The sequence below is a fragment of the Periplaneta americana genome, chromosome 9, assembly GCF_040183065.1.
Source record: "Periplaneta americana isolate PAMFEO1 chromosome 9, P.americana_PAMFEO1_priV1, whole genome shotgun sequence".
Classification (NCBI taxonomy): domain Eukaryota; kingdom Metazoa; phylum Arthropoda; class Insecta; order Blattodea; family Blattidae; genus Periplaneta; species Periplaneta americana.
In genome coordinates, this window is record NC_091125.1 from 20,252,977 (window position 1) to 20,275,949 (window position 22,973).

At 34.6% G+C, this 22,973-nt stretch overlaps 1 protein-coding gene across 1 annotated transcript in view; it reads left to right on the forward strand.

Annotated features, from left to right (window-relative positions):
• LOC138705821 (nose resistant to fluoxetine protein 6-like) overlaps positions 1–22,973 on the forward strand; it is a 358,549-nt gene that overhangs the window by 245,284 nt on the left and 90,292 nt on the right. The window contains exons 2-4 of the mRNA XM_069834486.1: positions 8,658–8,741; positions 17,899–18,014; positions 20,906–21,054. Coding sequence (XP_069690587.1) covers positions 8,719–8,741; positions 17,899–18,014; positions 20,906–21,054 — 288 coding nt within the window. The 5' untranslated portion in view covers positions 8,658–8,718. The remainder of the gene's footprint in view (positions 1–8,657; positions 8,742–17,898; positions 18,015–20,905; positions 21,055–22,973) is intronic.

Consider the following 22,973-nt stretch of genomic DNA (forward strand, 5'->3'; position numbering starts at 1 on the left):
GCCCTGGTTTCTGCGCACTGAGTTTTGTTTGTTGGATGCCTATAACAGGGTCTGAAACAGAATATATTTGTAAGAACAAAGGGATGTTCTCTCAGATGGAAGAAGGCTTTGTCACTAAACGGCACCACTTGGAATAAGGTGTTGCACAGTCTTATATTATTTAAAACGTACGTTGATAACGGATGTACCTACTATAAGTTTTTAAATGGTTGTGGGGGATCTCGAGTCTCAGAAATAACGTTTCCAGCAGCACAACATAATCCGTTTAGTCCTTTACTTGCGTTTCATTTTATCCATTTTATCTATTTCAATATCATGGAAATGAGCATAATCGATATTTAGATCGTAATGGAATGCTAACGTACGTATTAACATGCTCGACTACGCTGTATAGTTATAGCAATTTGCTTTCGTTGTTTGCTAATTCTCTGAGAATGTTCAGCGCTGCTTTCTCTTTATCGACCCTGGTAAGTTCGAATTTTGTTATTGGCATGTCAATCAATGCGTTCGATGCTAGTTTCTCTTGCTCGAACCACTTAAATATTTGCATAGTTATATCAAAAACGATTCCCCCGTTCTTCCTCACTCTTATTAAGTCTCCGAATTTTGTTTTGCCTTCAGGCAGAAGTGTTTCGGTATAACTGAGACTTTTTTTTTTTGGCATTTTCAAGTACAGCACAGGCCTGCCTGCCTGCCTGTCTGCCTAACGTTAACGTATAAAATCTTTTCTCACAGAACACTAACCCGAAGTTATTAATGTCCAACTTATACTCATCCATTAAATGAATGAAACACAAATCAAATTGAAAACACCACATGCACTACTGCTCCTCTAGCAGACAGCGGAGCCTGAGTGCTGTCTGCCATGATTCTCGGTAGAGCAAGCACAGTCGCGTGGTGTCATCTACAGAGCGTTCGTTTACATTAGGTCGACCGGCACAAAGGTCTAGCAACCCGCGGCAAACCTTCTCCCGAACGATCGACAGTCCATTTCAGTAAATCTGTTAGAGTGGCTGTGTTAACATTAGATTGCGTGTTATACTTCTAATTGTGTTAGTGAAGTGTTAGATTAGCTCGTTCACATAGCACCACAGACATTTAAAATTCACATTGCAGCAAAGAATTTTCATGGTAGAGACTTATCGGAAAAGAGTGATTGCGGAAAGGTAAAAAGATGATTTACAAGAAGATTTTCTAATGTTACTGTTCCACATGTCAACACTATACGCAACCTCGTTAAACATTTAGATACACTGGATCAATATTGAATAGAAGCAGCAAAACACCACGTTTTGTACTTACTGAGGAAAAACTGGAAGAAATATGAGAAAGATTGGAATACACCTCATAAAACTAGTCCGTCATCTCGCGCAAAAAATTGGTGTCTCTAAAACCACAGCATATGAAGCCATTGAAATTCTTAAATCCTTAAAATATATCAGAGATGTGTTGCAGCAGAAGGTCATGATTTTCAGCAACTCTTATATTCCAGGTAAGTTCAGTAATAATAAAACTGCCGAGGATATGTGAGACGGTTTTCCGAATGATGCATGGCCATCTTGCCGGTCGCGCGTCGCCCGGTCGATCTACATTATGTAAGCGAATGCTCCCTAGTATATAGAACCTACAAAATGAGACACATTATTTATTAATGTCCAACCTACATAACAAAATAAGGTGAAACTTCGATATTCTCTCACACCACAACGTACTTAAATCAATAAAAATAACTTCAGAATTATAACACACTACTCTACAGACACGATGTGATCATGAGAAGGTTATATACTTAATAGGTAACAGTTGTGTATAGTGCATAACACTTCATATTGAATAATTAGCAAAACAACATCTTTAGCACGATTGTGGTTTGTAAGCCACACCAAACCTCGAACTCCACTCCTCTGCGCTCGAGATCTTACATTCTCTATCTGTTATGGCCTAATTTTATGAGTAAAACAATTAACAATAGGTACCTCAGTCATAACGTCATACAATACCAGATGGAACTATGAAGTAATTACATAATTAAAATACGGCTATTCGGTCCAGGGAGTGTCCATTTTTGGTGCAAGAATAATTCGTTAAATTAGTCTTGAATACATTCCTTAACAAACCACTCCAAACCATTATGAATATAGCGTGGATTATGTACGAAGATAATTTTTTGTGTTGGTCTCATTGCGCATCTTTGTTTACGTAAATAAAAAGACATTGAAGTTAACATGGTACATAAAGATTATTTTAAGAACCACAGGAAACAATATGAGTACATGATGAGCAAAAGAACGCCATTTCATTGTAGTTTGTAAAATGACTGGGATAATCAAGAAAATTAACAGCTCCAGTGAGATCCAAGCTAAAATACTAATTTTTACTCAATTTCTCTTTATTTTTTTGTCCAGGTGAAATAGGCCTACTTGCCTTTTAAGACAACATTAGTAAAAATACGATTATATTCCATGAATAAAAAAATAAAATCTAGTAAAATGTAATATTTTACGTGGACCAAATAAAGTATAAATATACATTACCGTAGCTCACCCAAATATGTAATTAAGCAATAAAAATAAGTACCGTCATCTTACTGAATAATTAATACTTAGTATGTGTCGTGTGTACAATTTTGTAAAATCATTCCATCCCTGACTATCATTGGCTCATAATAAACGCAACGCAAATCAGACATAAAATTGTATTACCCTCTAATAGCATTAAATTTAACTACATATCGCTCATTCATCGTTAGTTTCGACAGTATATCAAGTTTTCTTTGCGTAAGAGTCTGTTTTAATCATACCTTATCTGCATTTGTGCCCAGTCCTCGATTCACTCAGGAGCTTCTGTACTGACAAAGCTTATGTCCGTCTGAAGGAACTACACTTTCTAATGATGAAAGAACTATCCAAATCGATTAATAGTCTCCTAGGATTGCCTCATACAAACCTCTTCCTTTATAATAATATTTAGTATATTATAAACCAGAGTCTTCTTCAGTTACAAGCCGGAGCCATACGTCGGCAATACTGTAATTAACTGTCAAACGGAGGCCTACTATCCAGAACACGTGTTTGTGCTAATGCCGATTTTCAATGTAAATTAATGTTACAATATAAGTGTGTGTCGATGGAATTATGTTCGCTGTCGTACCAAACGTTAATTTGTTGATGTATTATAAACTAAGTGCGTGTTGGCGATAAAAACAAGACAATAAATGAAAATATGGCTGCAGTTTTTGGCAATTTTTACGGTTATTATTAATGACAAAATGATTGACAATTCTTCTAAATATTAAATATTATATAAACTACATTTTTATAGTCTTACTTGTGGTTTGTGGTGTATCAGAATTCTAGCCAAATTGTTGGGTCTCGCCTGCTATATCAATAAAGTTACGCATTTGATTTTCAAGTTCATTGTAAACAGCTGTTTTGTTGAAGATTCGGAATGTCTGCTATACGTCAGAACTACCTATAATTTGTAGCTACATACACTCAATTTGTTGGTTTTCAAGGTTTATTTATTAATATTATTTCTTTTGTAATAAATTAGTTATAAACATGTTTCTTGTCACTTCGTATTTACAGGATTTAAAGTTCACTGAGTTTACGCTAATTGGTACATGCTTAATAGATAATGATATGCTTTGTTACGTATTATGTTGAAGGTATGTTTCTTCATTTTTTTCATAGATCTTTATACTTGGCCTTGGCCTATTTAAAATTACATTTTAGAAAATTTGTAACAAGTAATTCAGGATAATAGTATTGTTATGATGACTGGCGAAGTTCAAACTGAAACTGGCTTCGTGGGCATCTGAAATATTTATAAAAAGCACGACAGATAATCACATGATATTAAAATGTATATGATATCCTAGACCTTTCACATCAGAGGTAAAACAACATAAAGCGGCAAAACGTTGTCAATTTACTACCCACATAATGGTTAATTGATTGGAATAGGGTACTGCGAAAGTACGTCGTTATTTTATTTATTTTAGGTACAAGTAACATTTCTTTAAGTATTTATTTATTTTCCCTTGTACCATCACGTATGCTTTTAATTTTTTTAAAGTTATAAGTGGCTGTATGCAAGTACTTACGCGGTATTCTGAAACTCAAATAAAATACCATTTCGGATTCCGTAATAAATTACGTATATCAATACACTGAATCTTGATCATATGCACTCAGTTTTGTATCAATTAATGTCGAAAATGTACATGTGACAACGAAATAAAAGCACTAAAACGTCAAACGTCATGCCTTTATTTCGCCTCCGCCCGCCTCCACTCACCGTTGCCAAACCTACCCATGCTCCGACTTGTAACTGAAGATGGCTCTGTTATAAACACATATGAATATCATCCGCATAAAAAGGGTTGTTAAATAAATATTAATCCGATTGTTGTCGAAGGCCGCTTTAAATAAATGTAAAGTCATTTGTTTTATCTTTATTACTCGTATAATCTGAGGCGGCAGCGACATAAAAAGCATTGCTATTTTAAAACTCATGTATCTCGTTAAATATCAGTCCTATCAAACTTTTGTATAGAGTAAAACTTATCGGAAATCATTTGTAAATAAACTTTTGTTATGTAACATTTTTCATGAGAACCAATAATAAGGAAGATATTTCGATATGTTTAATTCACGCCCCCTTGTAAGCCCCTTTTATATAAAGTATTTTGAATGCTATATAGCCTAAAGTCTAAGTTAGAACGAACTTAATTTATATTCCAATTTTCATACAAATCGGTTCAGCCATTATCGCGTGAAAAGGTATCAAACATCCAGACAGACAGACACACATACAAACAAAAATTAAAAAAACTCGATTTTTGATCTCAGAATAGTTAATTGTACATGTTAACACCAATTATTCTTGAAAAATCGAAAATTACCAGAAAAATGTCGGTTACAGATAGTATAGTTGAGAAACTAATCGCAATATCTATGTTAAGATCCGTATGTGGTTAAAACATGAAGTGAGGACAGCGACTATTTTCATAACAAGGTGGAACAAACATGACAGGTCATCTTCTGCAGAGCGAACATCTGAGAATAATCGAGCTTTACCATACTCGACAATCCTGAACCTAACATAGCATCTGCAATGCATGTCGCTATTTGGCATCACTCGTAATAACATTATTTTGTTACTCATGGATGAACTACAGAAACAAAATCTTGAAAAAAAAGAAAAAAGGAGGGCCCCAATATTCTACTAATTTATTTTATAACTAGCCGTACCCGTGCGCTCCGCTGCACCTGTTAGAAATAAATATAAAGTAATTACATAATTAAAATAGGACGTTTGATCCAGAGAACAACTTTTACAACAGCGCAAGATAATCTGCTTCGCTCATTACCCAATTTTTTTTTTTTTGCATTGCATTTATTGCATATATATTTTATGTATTTTAACACGATTCAATTGAGCATAGTTAAAATTTGAATTATAAAATAATGGATTGCTAAGCTAACGTACTATTACTGCATACTAAATCAATACACTCTCGTTGTTCGTTAATTCCCTGAGATTAAAATGAGTGTACATAAATATTATTTTAAGAAATACAGAAAACGAATGTACAAAATAGCCTATCAAATTTTCTGTGCATAAGAAGCTATTTTAATCTTACCTGTCCTCGATTTACTCAGACGTTACTGTAATAACTTTATAGCATTATGTCCATCTAGAGAAACTACATTTTCCAATGGTGAAATAATAATTAATTATACAAATCGGTTAATTCAGATTCTGATATTACTTCATACAAATACAGAAACATTCTCTGTAGGCTATGTTTAATAGCTTTCGATTGTTGATGTCTAAGGCCCCTGTTTCGATTGTTGTTGTCCAAAGCCCCTTATAGACGAAGTGATTTGTTCTTAATTCATTGCACCGTCTTAGATGGCGTTATTTTAATTTTAAAACTCATTTATCTCATTAAATATCAGTCCTATCAAAATTTTGTAAAGAATAAAACTTATCGGAAATCATTTTTAAAGGAACTTTTGTTATATAATATTTTTCACAAAAATCAATAATAAGCGAGATATTTCGATTTATTTAATTCGGGTCCCCTTATAACCTCCCTTTTAAATAAAGTATTTTGAATGCCAATAGCCTAAAATCTAAGTTACAACGAACTTAATTTATATTCCAATTTTCATATAAATCGGTTTAGCCATTATCGCGTGAAAAGGTAACAAACATACAGACAGACATACAAACAAAAATTTAAAAAATGCGATTTTCGGTTTCAGGGTGGTTAATTATATATGTTAGGACCAATTATTTTTGGAAAATCGAAAATTACCAGAAAATTTTCGGCTACAGATTTATTATTAGTATAGATTTAATGTCACTTTAAAATGTCGATTTTTGTAAATAAAAATTACTAGAATGATTATAATATAAATTGATTCTATGCACATTTACGAAAAACTATTTACAGAGCCTACAACTACAAATGAAGTTACATGTATTATGTCAACATGGCTGAGAGCAGTGGATTTTAATGGGCGAGAGAATCCTTAGCATGGCTTCCTCCGGCAGGGAAGTGATGCTGGGAGGCACATGTCGCAGGTTGACAGTTCTTGAAAGAACTCTGTGTCTGATATAGGGCTTCAGGCAAAGTTCGTCGACTGCTAATTCTCCCCCATGTCGAAATTCAACGCTAAATAACCTCTGCAGTTGAAGGCATTGTTTAATAATAGAGATTACTACTACTTCAGAAAACATTTACCCTATTCTTATTTTGGTTACATATTAAATTACAACATTTGACCTCGTATAATACGCACTTTTTTCTCTAGAAATATGTGTAAAACACTCAATGCTATTTATACGCCGATAATTAAAATTCTTTTAATTTATTATATTTATTTTCTTGAATTCCTGTTATTTTGCAATACAGTGATTTCGAGTAAATTCATTTGTATAAGGTTTCTACATTATGAGAGATTGAGAGGAAACTTGGATGCAGGGTGCGAATTAACGGAGGGATGGGGGATTTCCCCCCTGTTGGAAAGATATCCACCTCTCATAAATTCATATTAACATTCCTGCCAGGGATAACTTCTACCCTCTCACAAAATAGTTTTAATACAAGTGTATGCACTTTATAAAGTATAAAGTAAGCAAATAAAACAATAATATTGATGTATTATCATCACCGGCAAGCTGACAACAATCAATAACTTAGGAATTACACATCTTGTCTTAAGCCTGCTCATGAATGTAATTATTATTATGATCAAGATGCAATACAAGCAACTCAGTGCGACCAAACGTTGAGCCGTATCGAATGAGGATAATAATTGTATGTATGATATTTTATATCTAGGATTCTATTCCCTCCTTATCAGAAATCTTAATTCGTACCCTCCTTGGATGAGGTCCCACGACATTCGATGTGCTCTCAGAGTACATTAGAACCTTGATTGTAGGAAGTAATTGGAACTGGAGATACCTAGTTCTGATTATGAACTATATGGACTTACACTACTTTACATAAAAAAACACATTGTATACTACTATAAAAATAAAAAAAGGTTAAAGAAATCACTGAATTTCTTATTCTGCTTAACATCCCCTTTTACCCGAGTTACACACCACTTCGGGTAGAAAAGAAAGCTTCGTTGGATTGCACACTGGACGCATCACAAATACGGGTCCCCCTGGTCGTGGAATCGACATGACGCAGAACCACTCCTGAGACATCACAGGACAATCAGAAGACAACGGATAAGCACCCTATCCCTTGGATGGAAGATAAATTTCTTTCATTGCCTACGCTGGTAATCGGACCTTGAGAAGCGCACGCGCTATGCATATAGCCACAACTCCAGGTAGAAATCAATCTATGAAGTTCAATATTCAAACAAATAGTTAAAGCATACAGGACTGTAGAAAAAAATAAAATACAAACACTACAAACGTACCTTCAGAACAAGGAAGTTTAATGAAAAAATCACCAATCTTCTTTTCCAGTATGTTCTCGTTTTCCATGTTTTTCGGTATTGTACTTATATTCGATAGTCGGACTTTGTATTCTTGAGGTTCCGATTATCGATGTTCCACTGTAGTAGATTGCAAAGGCACAAGAAGTGTTAGGCGTACTGTTAAAACAAGTGGACATGAAAAGACTCGCTACATAGTTGGTTTTGTCATGCTGTGCTGATAGAACAAAATTGCCGCCTTTTTAATTTCTTAAAAGAGGACAATGCTTAAGCAAAAAATAATAATTAGGTAAGAAATAAAAAAAAAAGTTTTTTGCACTTTTCTCGAAACTTATGTAAATGGACTTGAATGGTTATTGATCTTCAATTTCTGCATAAGTATGCAGACTTTGAAAACGATGAGAATTTATTCGTTCCGTGGTGTTTTCTGACGAAGCCACATTCCATCTTCCTGATAAAGTGAACAGACATAACCTCAGAATCTGGGGGTTCGGAAAATCTGCGTACCTACGTGGTACTTTATTCATAGAACGTAAATTACATGTGTTCGAAACAGGAAATATCTTTTGTAGGAGGCCTGTATAAGCAATTTACATGGCTTTGTTATTCTTAAAGTGAGAAGAAATTATTTGTAGTGGATATTATTTTTTTATTATCTCTAAATTAGTCATATAATGTTTTCAGGTCGATCTCCATCGTCGATTCAGAAGTTTTAACAGAGGATAACATCTCAGATCTTTTCACCATGGCACTGAGAATTTTAACAAGGTAATTAATAATTTTAATAATTAATTGAATGAGACTTTGTCGTCTAGAAAGTGAGAGGCAAATATTAGACTTTTGCTAGGTAGGCAATTAATTAACTTTAAAATATAGTTTAAGTAAAAGTAATTTCCAAATAACTTCACCTAAAATACATACTAGCAAGGTATATCGCTTAAGTGTTTTATCGTATATCTGGTGAAAAGTATGGCGACACAGTGACTGTTGTATGTAACTATTTCTCAATATCTAGCATAATCATATAACTGAAACTAAAATAATATCCTTAGCTATTTTGATATTAATACGTCTAATGATCAGTGGCCATACCATTACTCCAAAAAGTTAATTTTTCATACAAATTGCGAAGAATGGATCTCAGTATTGCGAAACTAAGATTTACAAATTACAAATAAAATATTTTGATCTTGGAATTGTAAAAATCGCCTACATCTGATATACATGATCTGTGTGTGACTTATCTCTAGTCCATTAGGGTATCCCTATACAGGGTGTTTCAAAACTACGGGGCATAATTTCAGGTATGTATTTCCCACATCTAGACAATCAAAATAGTTCATTACAACATGTGTCCGGAAATGCTTCATTTCCGAGTTATAGCCTTCACAACATTGAAATTCACCGGAACGTTTTTCTTTCCGCAGGTCCTTGTCATTACAGAAGATGTTCAAAATGTCCACATCCTGCTTGAATACAGACCTCACATCGATGTCTCATTGACCTGCGAACACGATCCCAAACTCCAGGAATATTGCGTATGTCCTCAGAACATGCCACAATTCGATTCCGAAGGGATTCCAAATCAGGCACCGGAGACGAATAAACCAATGATTTTAAATTGCCCCACAAGTAGAAATCGAGAGGGTTCAGATCAGGTGAGCGTGGAGGCCAAGCAATTGGGCCACCTCTACCTATCCATCGATCAGGAAACCTTCGATCCCAGTACCGGCGAGCCGTACGACTGAAGTGTGCAGGAGCGCCATCATGCAAGAAAGTGTTGACGATTGATCAGTGGAGTGTCTTCTAAAACATGCGGTATGGTGTTTTCCAGGAAGTTTGTGTACGCCTGCCCCGTAAGTCTGTTTACAAGTACATGGGGTCCAACTAATCGATCACCAATGATACCGGCCCACATGTTGAGGGAGAACCGCACCTGGTGATGAGATGGAACAGTTGCACGTGGGTTTTCATACGCCCATACATGCTGATTGCGGAAATTTGTTATGCCATCTCGTGTGAACTGTGCTTCATCTGTAAATAATACTAAGTTCGGATTTACACCACACTGCTGCAAGAACCACTGACAGAACCTAACTCATGCAGGGTAATCATCTGATGACAGGGCCTGTACACGTTGCAAATGATAAGGATACAATTGATACTCTTTCAACGGTCTCCAGACAGTCGTATGAGGAACATTGACTTGCAACGCTACCCTTCGTGTGCTGATAGAAGGAGTCATGTTCACAGCCTCCAGAATCTCCTTCTGTACTTCTGGAGTTGTAGATCTTGGTCGTCCCCTTCCCAAACCAGAAGAGTTACCTAAATTTTCCATACTCGCACAGACGGTAATGGAGACGTACAAATGTCTTCCGATCTGGACATTGTCGCTGTGGGTACCTCTCCTGGTACAAACGACGAGCCAGCGCAGCATTGCCGTCCGCCTTACTGTACATGAAGTGTATCTCTGCCAGCTCTTGATTTCAATACATGTCGCACAGTCTAACGCCTACACAACACTGAATGTAACCTTCGCCTCGGAATGAACTGTCAGAGTGCCCTCTTATTGTCTCCTTTGACGGCAATGACCTGCGGAAAGAAAAAGTTCCGGTGAATTTCAATGTTATGAAGGCCATAACTCGGAAATAAAGCATTTCCGGACACATGTTGTAATGAACTATTTTGATTGTCTACATGTCGGAAATACATACCTGAAATTATGCCCCATATTTTTTAAACACGCTGTATATGATCTGTGTGTGACTTATCTCTAGTCCATTAGGGTATCCCTCATGCGTGGATAATATTGTTGCGCATACCGTCGAGCATAGATCGTCAGATTCGTGGCAGTGACAAGACGACGTGTCCCCTCCATTTCATTTTATAAAAGATACTGAATTGACAAATAGTGGAATTATGACAGAGGAAATAGAAGTACGTCGAGTGAACCTGCCACAACACCGTCTTTCTTTACCATATTTTTCATTTGGGCTCACCGGTATTTGAACTCAGGTCTACGACGCACAGTGGTTCCAAACTCAAATCTGACTGGACAAAAGGTATAAATGTTTGAGCTTCAAAACAATATAAGTACTGCAGTTCTATGATCCTAAATAGTCGTGTATCTACGATTCGTATTCAGTTTTCCATAAAAATTATTGTGGTCTGAGCAGGAGCAGGTAGAAATCAAGTGTCCAGCACAGACATACTCTTCTCGTTAGCATCGCCCAAAAGTTACCTCCGGAACATCGATGTGTGAAGATATAATATATTGCCAATTCCCTTTGAGTTTTGAAAAATAAAACTACATGTATTTCCCAACATTTTTAGTGCATTTTCGAACTTTAACTTTGTGTTATTTAGTTATAATACTTATTAATACACAGAGAAGTGTTCCATGAATATTTTTAAAATTTTATTTGCTGTAGCAGGCCCGCAAAAGCAAAGGCCACAAAAGGCCATTGTTAAAGCAGGTTCAGAATTTACATTAGTCATTTAGGTGTGTAATTATAAAGGTTTTATAACCAACTTCAACCACCTTCTCCTTTTATTTATATTTTAGTGATGGTGGACGGATTCTAAGAAGAGAACTAGTTGACATTTCGTGAAAAGAAAATAATATTTTAAGAAGATTAGCCTGTGTGTTTGAGTATGTATTAATTAAAATGGTTTAGGAGATTCTAAGGAACATGATCGTAAATTAGTGCAGAAAATATTGCTGAATTCTGAATGAAACTTAAAGAGCAATGGACTAATTGCCTCTATGTATTATAAAATTTTCTTAAGGAAATACGAGGATTAGTTAAGTGTTAAAATGACTTTAAAAAAAATAGACTGTGTCTAGCAACGAAAAAACAAAGATCGTCCACAAAATCCGTTTAATGAATGTGCTGAGAAAAGTCAGATGAGGAAGCTGAAGCCTTTGGTGGAAACACACTTGGTTGATGAGATTGCTTTTGTCGCAGAAATGGATTTGAGATCAACAGGCAGGCCTGATGCAGCAGAAATGGTAAAGTGAGTGTTAAGTTTTTACACAGAAAGAGCCACGAAAATGAATGAAAGAAAAGAAAACAAGATCGCTTGCGTAAAGAAATGGGACTTCTTGTCGACATTTCCAAACCAGAATTCGGTACGACTAATGACGGGATTAGCGTGCGGAGGTTCTTCAGGTTTGGCATCAGAAACTACTGGCGTAGATGAAGGCTTAATTGGGTGATTTGGAACCATCTTTAAAACCATGGTCGTCATTTCGTAACTCGCGAATCAACCCCTCAATATACAAGCAGGGCGGAGGGGTAAGGCATGATTTCCCTTCCCTTAGCCAACACTTGTTCATTAAACGTTAAGCAATATGGAAATCTTCCTCTCCTACATTCCCCTTTGCTGTGTATTGCGGGCTGCATTTTATATGACGTAATCTTTGCCTACCACTGCTTAAAACAATCACCAGTGAGTACAGCAATAATATTGGAGAGTTTGAAAAAAAAATGCTGTTTGGGCACTGTAGAATTATACATCCAGAAATATAAGTGGTATTATAAGTTATGCCGCAAAGTGTGCACAAAATACTTATCCATGTTGCGCAGACGATAAGGAAGCCGTACTTCTGTTGAGATGATGTCCGAGGAACCCCAAGATGTCCGATGTAAAAATTACAAGAATTTCAGGGAATAAGCTTATCACGCGCGCAAGTTTTGTAGAGCCGATACGACGATGGATTTGATGGAATTTCCTCTGGCCCGATGGTAAGCAGTCTTCGTATCTAACCGCGAAAGAATAGAAAAAGTGTATCTTCTGTTGTAGACCTACTGAGGCTGCTCCAGGATCACAATGGTGATGATGGTGATGATGATGATGATGATTATGTTTGAAAATTAATACAGTTACAACTCTCTAAAATATCTGTAAATATTTCAAATGTAGGTTTATTTAACCAGAGTTAGCGGTTTTATTAAAATTGTATTAATATGTACGCTATTTTATTAAAAAAATTAAATGATATTTAACTCAATATGTACGACTGTTGTGTATTTTTAGCATCTTTCACACATTAAAATTAAATAGAAGCATATAATGCATTTGTCATTTCGTTCCAATCCCTGCGAAAATCAGTTTTGTAAAATTATTATAATTCTTTAAAATCCAACCCCTGTGAAAGGGTGATTTATTTTATCCAATCGTAATCATAGTTTACTTGCAAATACAAAATGCCATTTGTAACCTGTATACAAAATTTTATCAAAATCTGTTAGAAACGAGGAGACATTAATTTTGTCCTGCTAGATTTGTATTTGGAACCACTATGCGACGTGAAAAGTCTATGGTCTAGCCCAGTGATGTCAACTGATGCCTATAGGAGCAAGCGCGTGCTTTAGAACCCAGGAGAGCCCGAGCGCTTTACAGCGGAAAGGAAAGAGACAGACGAAAGAGGTAGTATATGCCGCTTGGTCGAGCTATATACAGGGATGGCCAGCACTGATTCAATGGATAAAGGGAAGAGAACTTATTAAAACTGTATCCATGTTAATTTTTAGATTTGTCTGAGAAGTATAAGTGCATTATAAGAATCTAAGTTTTAATTTTAATGTTCATTTTTCACAAGTTTGTTTTTTTATTCAAAAGGAATATTTTCTCAACTTTTTTTTACAGAAAAGTGAAATTTTCAGTTATGTTTGTTTAGTAGCCTTACAGATACTAAAACAATGTTTTCGTAAATCTAATATATCATAAATACGTATTACTGAAGATAGTGTATTAAAATGTTTAAAAATATTCGCATGGAAATTGTTTGTAAGGAAATGAATTAACAAAGCAAATACAATCACAAACAAAATATATGTGCCTATGTGTTGTTAAAACGTCAGCTCTATAGCTTCATTAGATTTCGAGATAATTTAATATTCTGATAACAGAAAGTCCCGCACCAATATCACCTAAAAGCATAATGCGATAAGACTTATTATGTAATATTTGTTACCGTTAAAACATATACCTAGACAACTTTGCTTTATACTGTAATATTGTTTTGATTACTTTTATATGGCTAAAGATACCATCAATATAAATTTCAACTTATCATGTCATATTCAATGTCTTTCTTTGGGATAACACTTTCTTTATGAATGATGTGTTTAATTCACTTAGTATAGTATAGTTGTAGTTAGTATGGAATTTGTGTGACTATTCCTTCTTTACTCTTTATTATGTTATTAACGTTTAAAACACAACTGCAATATTAGGCTAAGAAATAGGTGTTAGTACTTTTGTTTTACAGACAATATAGAAAATAACAAACAGAAAGAAGCCATATAAAAATAACGACATAAAATTTCACGTTCCGTTTGAAGTTTGTGCACCACTGTTTTCTTAATCCAACAGGCTACTTATTCCTCCTAGCGCTTAATACCCGTGCACGACGTGAAGGTCATAAAAATGCGCTTGCTTTGACATCATTGGTCTAGCCTTTCAGTAACAATGCGCCTAATACAACTACGAAATTTAATAATGAAAAAAGGAGTTAATGACATTTCGTCAGAGATTACAGATCCAATTGGAGAAATCGCATAACAGAAATGCAAGAACTTGAATACCGAAATTAATAATGACTATGTGCCAAAACAAAATGGTCTGATCGATTTAGATTGGAGTCTAAACGGACTACCCAGCCCAATGTCTGAAAATTAAAAATGAAGATAATAATTATGCATAAGTTCAAGAAAGACCAAGAAAAGTTGCAAGTTTTAATCAGTCAAAATATAATAATTTATGATGCAAACTAGTTTATATCATGTTTATTAGAAATAATCAACGTTTGTAGAAACAGATCGTCTGCAACCAAACCTGAAAAGGATGACCTAGAATTCGATTGTAGCTGGTTACACTGACTAACACATCTAGGCTTGTAACTACCAAACGGAACGTTTCCGGACACGGGTTCCTATGTGAAAGTTGTTCATAATATTGTCTGCTTTATCATCCCTAAAAATTTATGAATACCAAACCCTTAGAAAGGATGGAACCAAGTAGATACCGTAAGATATTCTACCAATACAGAGCCAAAGCACTGAGAACAAGAGGACGACCACCCATGAGGTGAAAGGATCAATGTTTGGACTTCCTTGAAGATGGAACAGTTTAAGAAGACAAACCCTGAAGTTGATTATAATCGTAACATATTAATATTGTACGTAAATTATACTATTTTAGATTGTCGGTAGAATGTAAGTCATGGTGTCATTACTAAGGAAAAAATTAAACAAATATATCTCGTCCTAATTGTACCTAAAGTCTACAAATTTGTGAGACTATATTTTACCAAGATAAATGACATAATTGTAGCATGTGGAGAAATAATGCCAAAATACGGGTACCCAACCTATAGCTTACAAGGAATCTGTTCATTGTTTGTCGAAATTGTATAAGCATTTACGTGATTAAATGAAATAAGTATAATAATCCTTCAATAACTGTCTTTTTAAACTAATAAATAATACAAGAAATTGCATTAGGTCATTACACACTCAAACATGACTAACGATTTCGACAATTAAATGGCATCTTCAGGTCTAATTAGCATATAGTAATACTTTAAGCATAAAGACGTAGGTAAAAAGCAACACAATAAAATATGATGAATTGCATGATGTGAGATAATTAGAACAATATTACATGAATGACTGTACAATCACAAAGTAATGTAATAATAATCACTTGAAAGACATAGTGATAGGTTGTAGTGATTAAACCTCATATAAAGTCTAGATGTTAAAATACAGAATCCATCCATTAAATAGAAGGCTGCAAAAACATGTGTTCAGCTTAGAAGTATGAAGATGACACGGTTAAAATGGGTAAAAATGTTGCAGCAGTCATCACGACGCAAAAAATAGGTAGCGTATTAAGAATCTGTAAGAATCAATAAAAAAAGGTGTTTAAGTCAGAAAAGTAAAATATACGGAGCAAAAGGAAGTTATCTAGCAACAGAAAAATTTACAAATTTTGAAGCTGTAGGAAGAACAGATATTTCATGGCCAGTTGCGTGGTGTTGACTGGTGCATTGATATATGGAAGAACCACATCATAATGTAAGTGGAGGGGGTTACGTGTTGCAGTAAGAAGAGCTCCTATTGGCCAATTTGAATAAAGACTTATTAAGTGGGATGCGAATTTTGATCTATTACGTCTATGACAAAAATCTATTTTATGTTCTGAATATCTAGTTTTGAAATTTCTTTTAGTTTGGCCAATATATTTCTGTGTGCAATTCTTACAATGCAGCATGTATACACCACCACTAGTATACTGTATTTATCAGAGTTACAAATATTATTAGGGATAATATTATTAAGTTTGTTACCAGTTTTGAAGGTGATCTTTACATTTTGTTTCTTCAAAAAGATAAGTAATTTATATGACACATTGTTATAGAAAGACATTACATTCCAATATTTGGGTTTTTTATTATCTGTTAAAGCAGTAAGTGTAGTATCTGATTTCTTATTTTGGAGGGATTTCTTTTTGAAAAGAAGTCTATCTATAATTTTCTTGTTAAAACCATTTTCTACTGCAAGCCCAACTATATATGTGTATTCTTTCAGATAATTTTTCTTATAAAGGGGAACTTTCAGTACCGGTAATCTATCAATTAGAAATGTGAACGTGCTATGTTTATGAGATTGAGGGCGACTAGATTGATTATGAATGGTATGAGTAGTACTCGTGGACTTTCTATAAATATCGTAGTCAAAGCTATTAGATTTCTAATAATTTTCAAATCTAGAAAATTAATGGATTTTTTGGTTTCGTGTTCAAAAGTGAATCTCAAGTTCGATGTAAGCTATTAAAGGAGTGCAAAATATCTTCATGAGTGTCAGCATGACTTTAGAAAACTAACAAGGTGTCATCAACATATTTTCTGTAGGAAATACTGTTATGTCTGGAAGATAGACTTTCGTATGCTTATCTTCTAAATTCTGTAGAAATATTTCGGTTAGGAAGCCGGAAAGAGGGTCGCCCATTGCTACACCTTGAGTCTGTAGGAAATATTTGTTGTGGAAACAAAAATAATTTTGTTTCGTGCAGACAGAATGTACAGTAAATGCATTAATTGATTAATGATTTTGTCATCTGTATTGAAGTTTTGTAATTTCTCAGAAATGATTTGCAAATTTTCGTCAAGTGGGATATTGGTATAAAATTTTCACTATCTAAAGAAGCAAGTTTTATGATGCATTAATCATTATATGCTAACTTGTCGGACCATTATGCCTCTTAAATTTACATGATTAGTTAAATTTTAAGTTTAAATTTAGTCAATATTGCAACAATCTTGCACCAATATTTTAGGACAAAATATACTACTCCTAGCTCTACAAATGACAGGAAAATGGAGATAGTTACACAACGCAGTACTGCACGTGTTGTATTCTTCACCTGACATAATTACCTGTAGGAACATTAAATCCAGACGTTTGAGATGGGCAGGGCATGTAGCATGTATGGGAGAATCCAGAAATGCATATAGAGTGTTAGTTGGGAGGCAGGAGGGAGAAATACTTTTGGGGACGCCGAGACGTAGATGGAAGAATGATATTAAAATGGAAATGAGGGAGGCGGGATATGGTGGTAGAGACTGGATTAACCTTGCTCAGAATAGGGACCAATGACGGGCTTATGTGAGGGCGGCAATGAACCTCCGGGTTCTCTAAAAGCCATAAGTAAGTAAGCTCTACAAATGAGAAGTTAAGGTGGGTAATCGGACTTCTCATCGGATACCGTCATAATAATTGTAGGCAAAAATAATTAAATACGTTATGAGTTTGTTAGCAAAGGCAAGCCAGGAAATGATATCAGAAAGATTCAATTGTAAATTTTGATTTTACGTTTTCTCTGTAACAATACATCCACGATTTTTTTCTTTCAGGTTAAACGACTTCTTCAAGTTAATGATATGGGGAACAATTCCGAATGACATATGTCGCAATCAGTTTAGTCAAATATGGAGTAACATTATCAAATTCAAACCTTGGGCACTACAAAGTAAGTATTATATTTTGATCAAACTTATCAAAACGAAAACACGAGCAGATATTTTTTTTTTTTTCGTGTAGAATACAGACACTCCAAAGAGATGAAAATAATTAATTGACTCGCACAGATCACTAGAAGGAAATGCAAGATAGGAAGATTGGGTTCTGTGTAATATTACTGATTTCAATTTCAGGAATATAGTTCAGCCGAAATATGTAGCAACAAACTATTGCCTGTATTATTTTATTTTTATTGAAACATTTCCTCTAGTTTAAGCAGTCATAAAAATGTACGTAGGAGGATAGCAGAGAATGATTGTATGTGTAACACTGTGTGACACTGGACGTTAAAAATACTAAACCAAAACACACTATCAAAATTGCGTATAAAATGTAATAGGAGGCATTGATGGACTCATCCTTTACTCTACAGCCATTTATCGATAGGCAAGTTTAATATTAAAATAGAACAGAATAGAATGTTTTATTTTCGCTGGCAGAGTTAAAGCCATAAGGCCTTCTCTGCCACTCAACCAGCCTTAATAAATACAATAATGACACATATATTTTAATTATGAATATTTACAATATACTAAATATTGTCCAGCAATATTCTTGAGTTAAGTTTACGACTAGTACATGTTTATTTAATTTGAGATAAAAGTAATAACTTAATTTATGAGTGACTAAGTAGCCGGGTTCAAATCTCGGTGCCGGAGAGAATTTTTCTCCGTTCTACTTATCCTTCATCATATGATGACGCAGAATTTCTGAATGGAAATATCATATGTACTTCGGTACATTGTAATAATATATGATATGAGAAAAATAATCACTTAGTGATTTAAGACGGCGCTTATTCCGTCGGATCCCGGCCACTTAGTCACTCATAACGAGTGCACCTCTGCATATGTGTGGACATTGTGCCACTGTCATACATCTATGACGCAGTGCATGAGGATAGGGCACTAGAGGGAACCCAGGAGGTGAAACTTAAACTGAGAGGATTCAATCCGACATCGGGATGGGAATCCGATGTGGCTTGGTGGATAGAGCGTCAGCACTTAGTGCTGAAAACCCCGGTTCAAATCCCGGTGCCGGAGAGAATTTTTCTCCTCTCCACTTATCCTTCGTCATATGATGACGCAGAATTTCTGCACGGAAATATCATATGTACTTCGGTACATTGTAATAATATATTAATTTATGAGGTAATGTAATTCAATTCAGTTCATATGCAACATGTAAAGAATTATAATTAAGCTGAGATAGCTAGTTGGTTAAATGATGATAATTAATTTAATATATGTTTACTAGAACTACATCATAGGAAGCAAAATATAAATCTAAAATATATTATACAATGAGAATAATATTAAAATAATGAGATATTGTTATTAGAGATTTTGTATTCTATTTAGAGAAATTAGTGGTGGTAATGAGAGTAGACACATGTTAGTTTTATTATAAGTAACAAATATTGATCAGTAATTAATTTGTTCTTAAGTAAGAGTTTATATTGACTTAAATGAAATTATTGTCCAAAAACCTCTTACATCACTCGGAAGCGAGTTCCAATTTCTAGCAACTGAAACTGTGTAGGATGAATGTAAAGATGTCTTGTGGCAGGGTATAATGAATAAATTGTTGTGCTGAGACTTGATACTTAGCTGATAATATGCGGATCAATTTTGAAAACGAAAAGCCAATATTATATTTTGCTAAGAACCCAGAACTTTTATTTCAGAATGTTAATATATAGTTTGATTAGATAATTAGGTTCTATCCATGAGTTATATAGGGTGTATCAGAAATAAACCGATAAAATTTTCTAGAATGTTCTTTAGTTTTGTTTATTATCTGGCATCTTTACTGTACATTGTCGCGAAATTTGAGATCAGCTCTCCATACAGTGTCCAATCATTCGAGTTAGATTGAATCTACATAATTTTACCTATTAAAAAGTGGAAATCATTTGAGCGAAAAGAAACAAAACACTGGAAATATCTTTTTTCTCTCTCTCTCTTTAAATTTTCAGGGATCGACTAACGTTCATTACTGAGATGGGCTTTAACAAATTGACTGAATGATAACTTGAAAATATTTAAAATAGGACTGTGGGGTTAACACTGACATATTCTTTTACTCTATTGCTACTACCACAATTAAATTGTCCGTCTATTTTTGACACATCAAGTATATCAACGTCTAAGCACCGGTCAGAGATCAACAGTGACTAGTGCCACTTTTATAAATATGGACTGAAAATTATTTCCTTTTCAATTAGCGGTACGTGAAAAAAGGAAAAGTTGAACCTCCGTGAGTATGTTACCATTTTAGTATGCCAGATAATAAGACTACAATCAAATTATTTGTTTTTTCTCAATTTTACGGTTCATTCAAGTTACAAAAAACAAATAGAGTTAGTGGCATGATGAAACAGCAGTACTGAAGAGATGTTGGAATGAGATTGGCAGGGGAAATCGAAGTACTTGGTGAGTACCTACTCTGCAATCACTTTATTATATAGGCCAATCCCAAAAAAATCTACTCCGAGTTGAATATTTTAGCTTAGTCTACAGGCTATCATGTATGTATGCCTAAACTATGATGTTGTTTAGGTAAAATGGCTTAACCCTAATTTCTTTAAGTTTGACTTTTTTCTGTAATTAGTGTTATTAGTTAAAATTTAATTACAAAATGTGAAGATATGTTTCTGACAATTATGTTTATATTCCTTCATATAAGGTAACCAGTAATAATGTGTTAAAATTTAATTTTTCTTGTTCCAGACAAAATCTTTCTTTTGTTGGATAAGCCCATTTACCTAAACACCATCTATATATTGCACAACTTTGTTTCAAAGTTAAGATTTTAATGCAGCTATTATGACTGTCGTAGTGTTGGATTCGACAGCAAAGATACCAGCTGGCCTTCTAACTGGTAACACCGTGCAGATGGGTAACATGGCGGAGTGTCTTGAGGTAGATGTGAAGGAAGAATTCGGCTCCTTTACGGGAAAACACTGTATGGTCGAGTACAGTTTTGCAGTATGTAAAACAAATAGATATATCTACTTAGTACTTTGTTAGTATTGTCTATTCTTACAATCCGCCAAACATGAAACTGTAATAATGATCCGTTGCCACCTTAAGGTATGTAAAACAATAATAATGTATTTCATAATCTTTTAGTGTTGTCTTCTGTTACAAGATATTAAATTATAATATCATATGATATCGAAGACATCATACCAGGGAAGAACTCAACAAATTTTGCGTTACTGAAATATTTTAATGGAACTTATTAATGTTTGAAAACGATTGTTTGAGAATTAACATCGGACATGAGAAAGAATCAAAGAAAAAGGACTTTGTTATAAACAATGATAAGAAAATCATTCAATATTTAAATGGCTGAAATTTAAACTTGCAGTTTTGTTGATAGGTAAGCTCTTCTTGCATGATGCCCACGATTTTATTGTCAATCAACATACATCTTCGTCATGGTGGACCGTCATATTTCTGCATTCCGGTCATACCATAACTATTGTGGGGTTTAGACCTGTCTTCAGAAAGTTGACTAAACAACATAACTATATTAACCAGATTTACAACATTGCGAAGAAAGTCACAACGTTAACTAGTTATTGGGATTTTGAATGTAAAGCGGTATGTAGCTTTAGATCATGACTTCCGACTATTTAGTCAACTATCTAGTTCACTTCAGCTGTAAATGTAGCTTTGGGTACACGGCCTTAGCATGTGATTATGCAATATGTACCTGCAAAGGTCAGAAACAGTTAACTCATCTCCAGCTTTAGTTAATTTATTATTTTTGTGTTCTAGAAATCCTTCCAATGATCTCAGCTAGCGTCTGTGGCTCTACTTGTAATTTGATAGTATTGTATTCTGTTGCAATTAAGAAACATTGCATTCCAATTCTGATCAATTTCATTACCACAATTCAGTGTGCAAAAATACATAACCCATATTTAGATAATTTGCTAATATTGTCTTCCGCTACGACGCCAAACATTAATTTTAATTGTGGTTCCATTTGCACCCTGCAGTATGTAAAACTATATAGGGTAAACATTGGTAATTTCGTGGCAGTGGTTATTTCGTGATACTTTTTCTTTGCTCTTTCGTAAACTAACTAATGGTGTTACGAGATTCAAATTTCCGCCAAGGGATTGCATATGTTGTCCAGTTTCCAGAAACATACAGCTACGCTTTGTGTGACTATTGTAGCTGCTTCAGTGAGCTTTTATGTTTGGAGAGAGCAAGTTAACGTCGACTTCTCAGGCGTACAAATTTTGTGGATGTTTGTAATTACATTACAGGCTTATTACATTACAAAGATTTATTGTATCTTCATGAAATTTTAGGAAATTTTTTTGGAATTTTAGATACAGCTGTAGTCGCCATATAGGCTTAGTTTCACTGATAGAAATCTTAGCTGTTTGAGGCGAAATTTTGTTGAGCATTAAGCGTTACATTTTATAATGTTTTAAGAATATTGTATTACAATACGAATTTCAGAAATCTGAAGATAAGATGTGATAACAAAAAAGAAAATGGAGACGCAATGAGTTCAGTGTAGCTTCTGTTTGATTTGTTATCATGCTAAGTGCCAATGATAAGTGCTAGATGACTTACTTGCAAGAATTGTGATAGAAGATGAAACATGGCTCCACCATTTTGACCGGAGACAGAGGCAGAAAATGGAATGGCATCATACAAATTCACCAAATAAATATAAATTCAAAAGTACACCTTCGGCAGGAAAAGTTATGTTTTTCGATTCAGAAGGACTCTTGCTTTTGGACATCATGCCATTCGGAACCACCATTAATTCTGACGCGTATGTTGCAACTCTCAAGAAACTTCAAGTTCGACTGAGTCGTGTTCGACGACATCGGGAGAAGCTGGGTGTTCTGCTATTGCACGACAATTCACAGCCATAT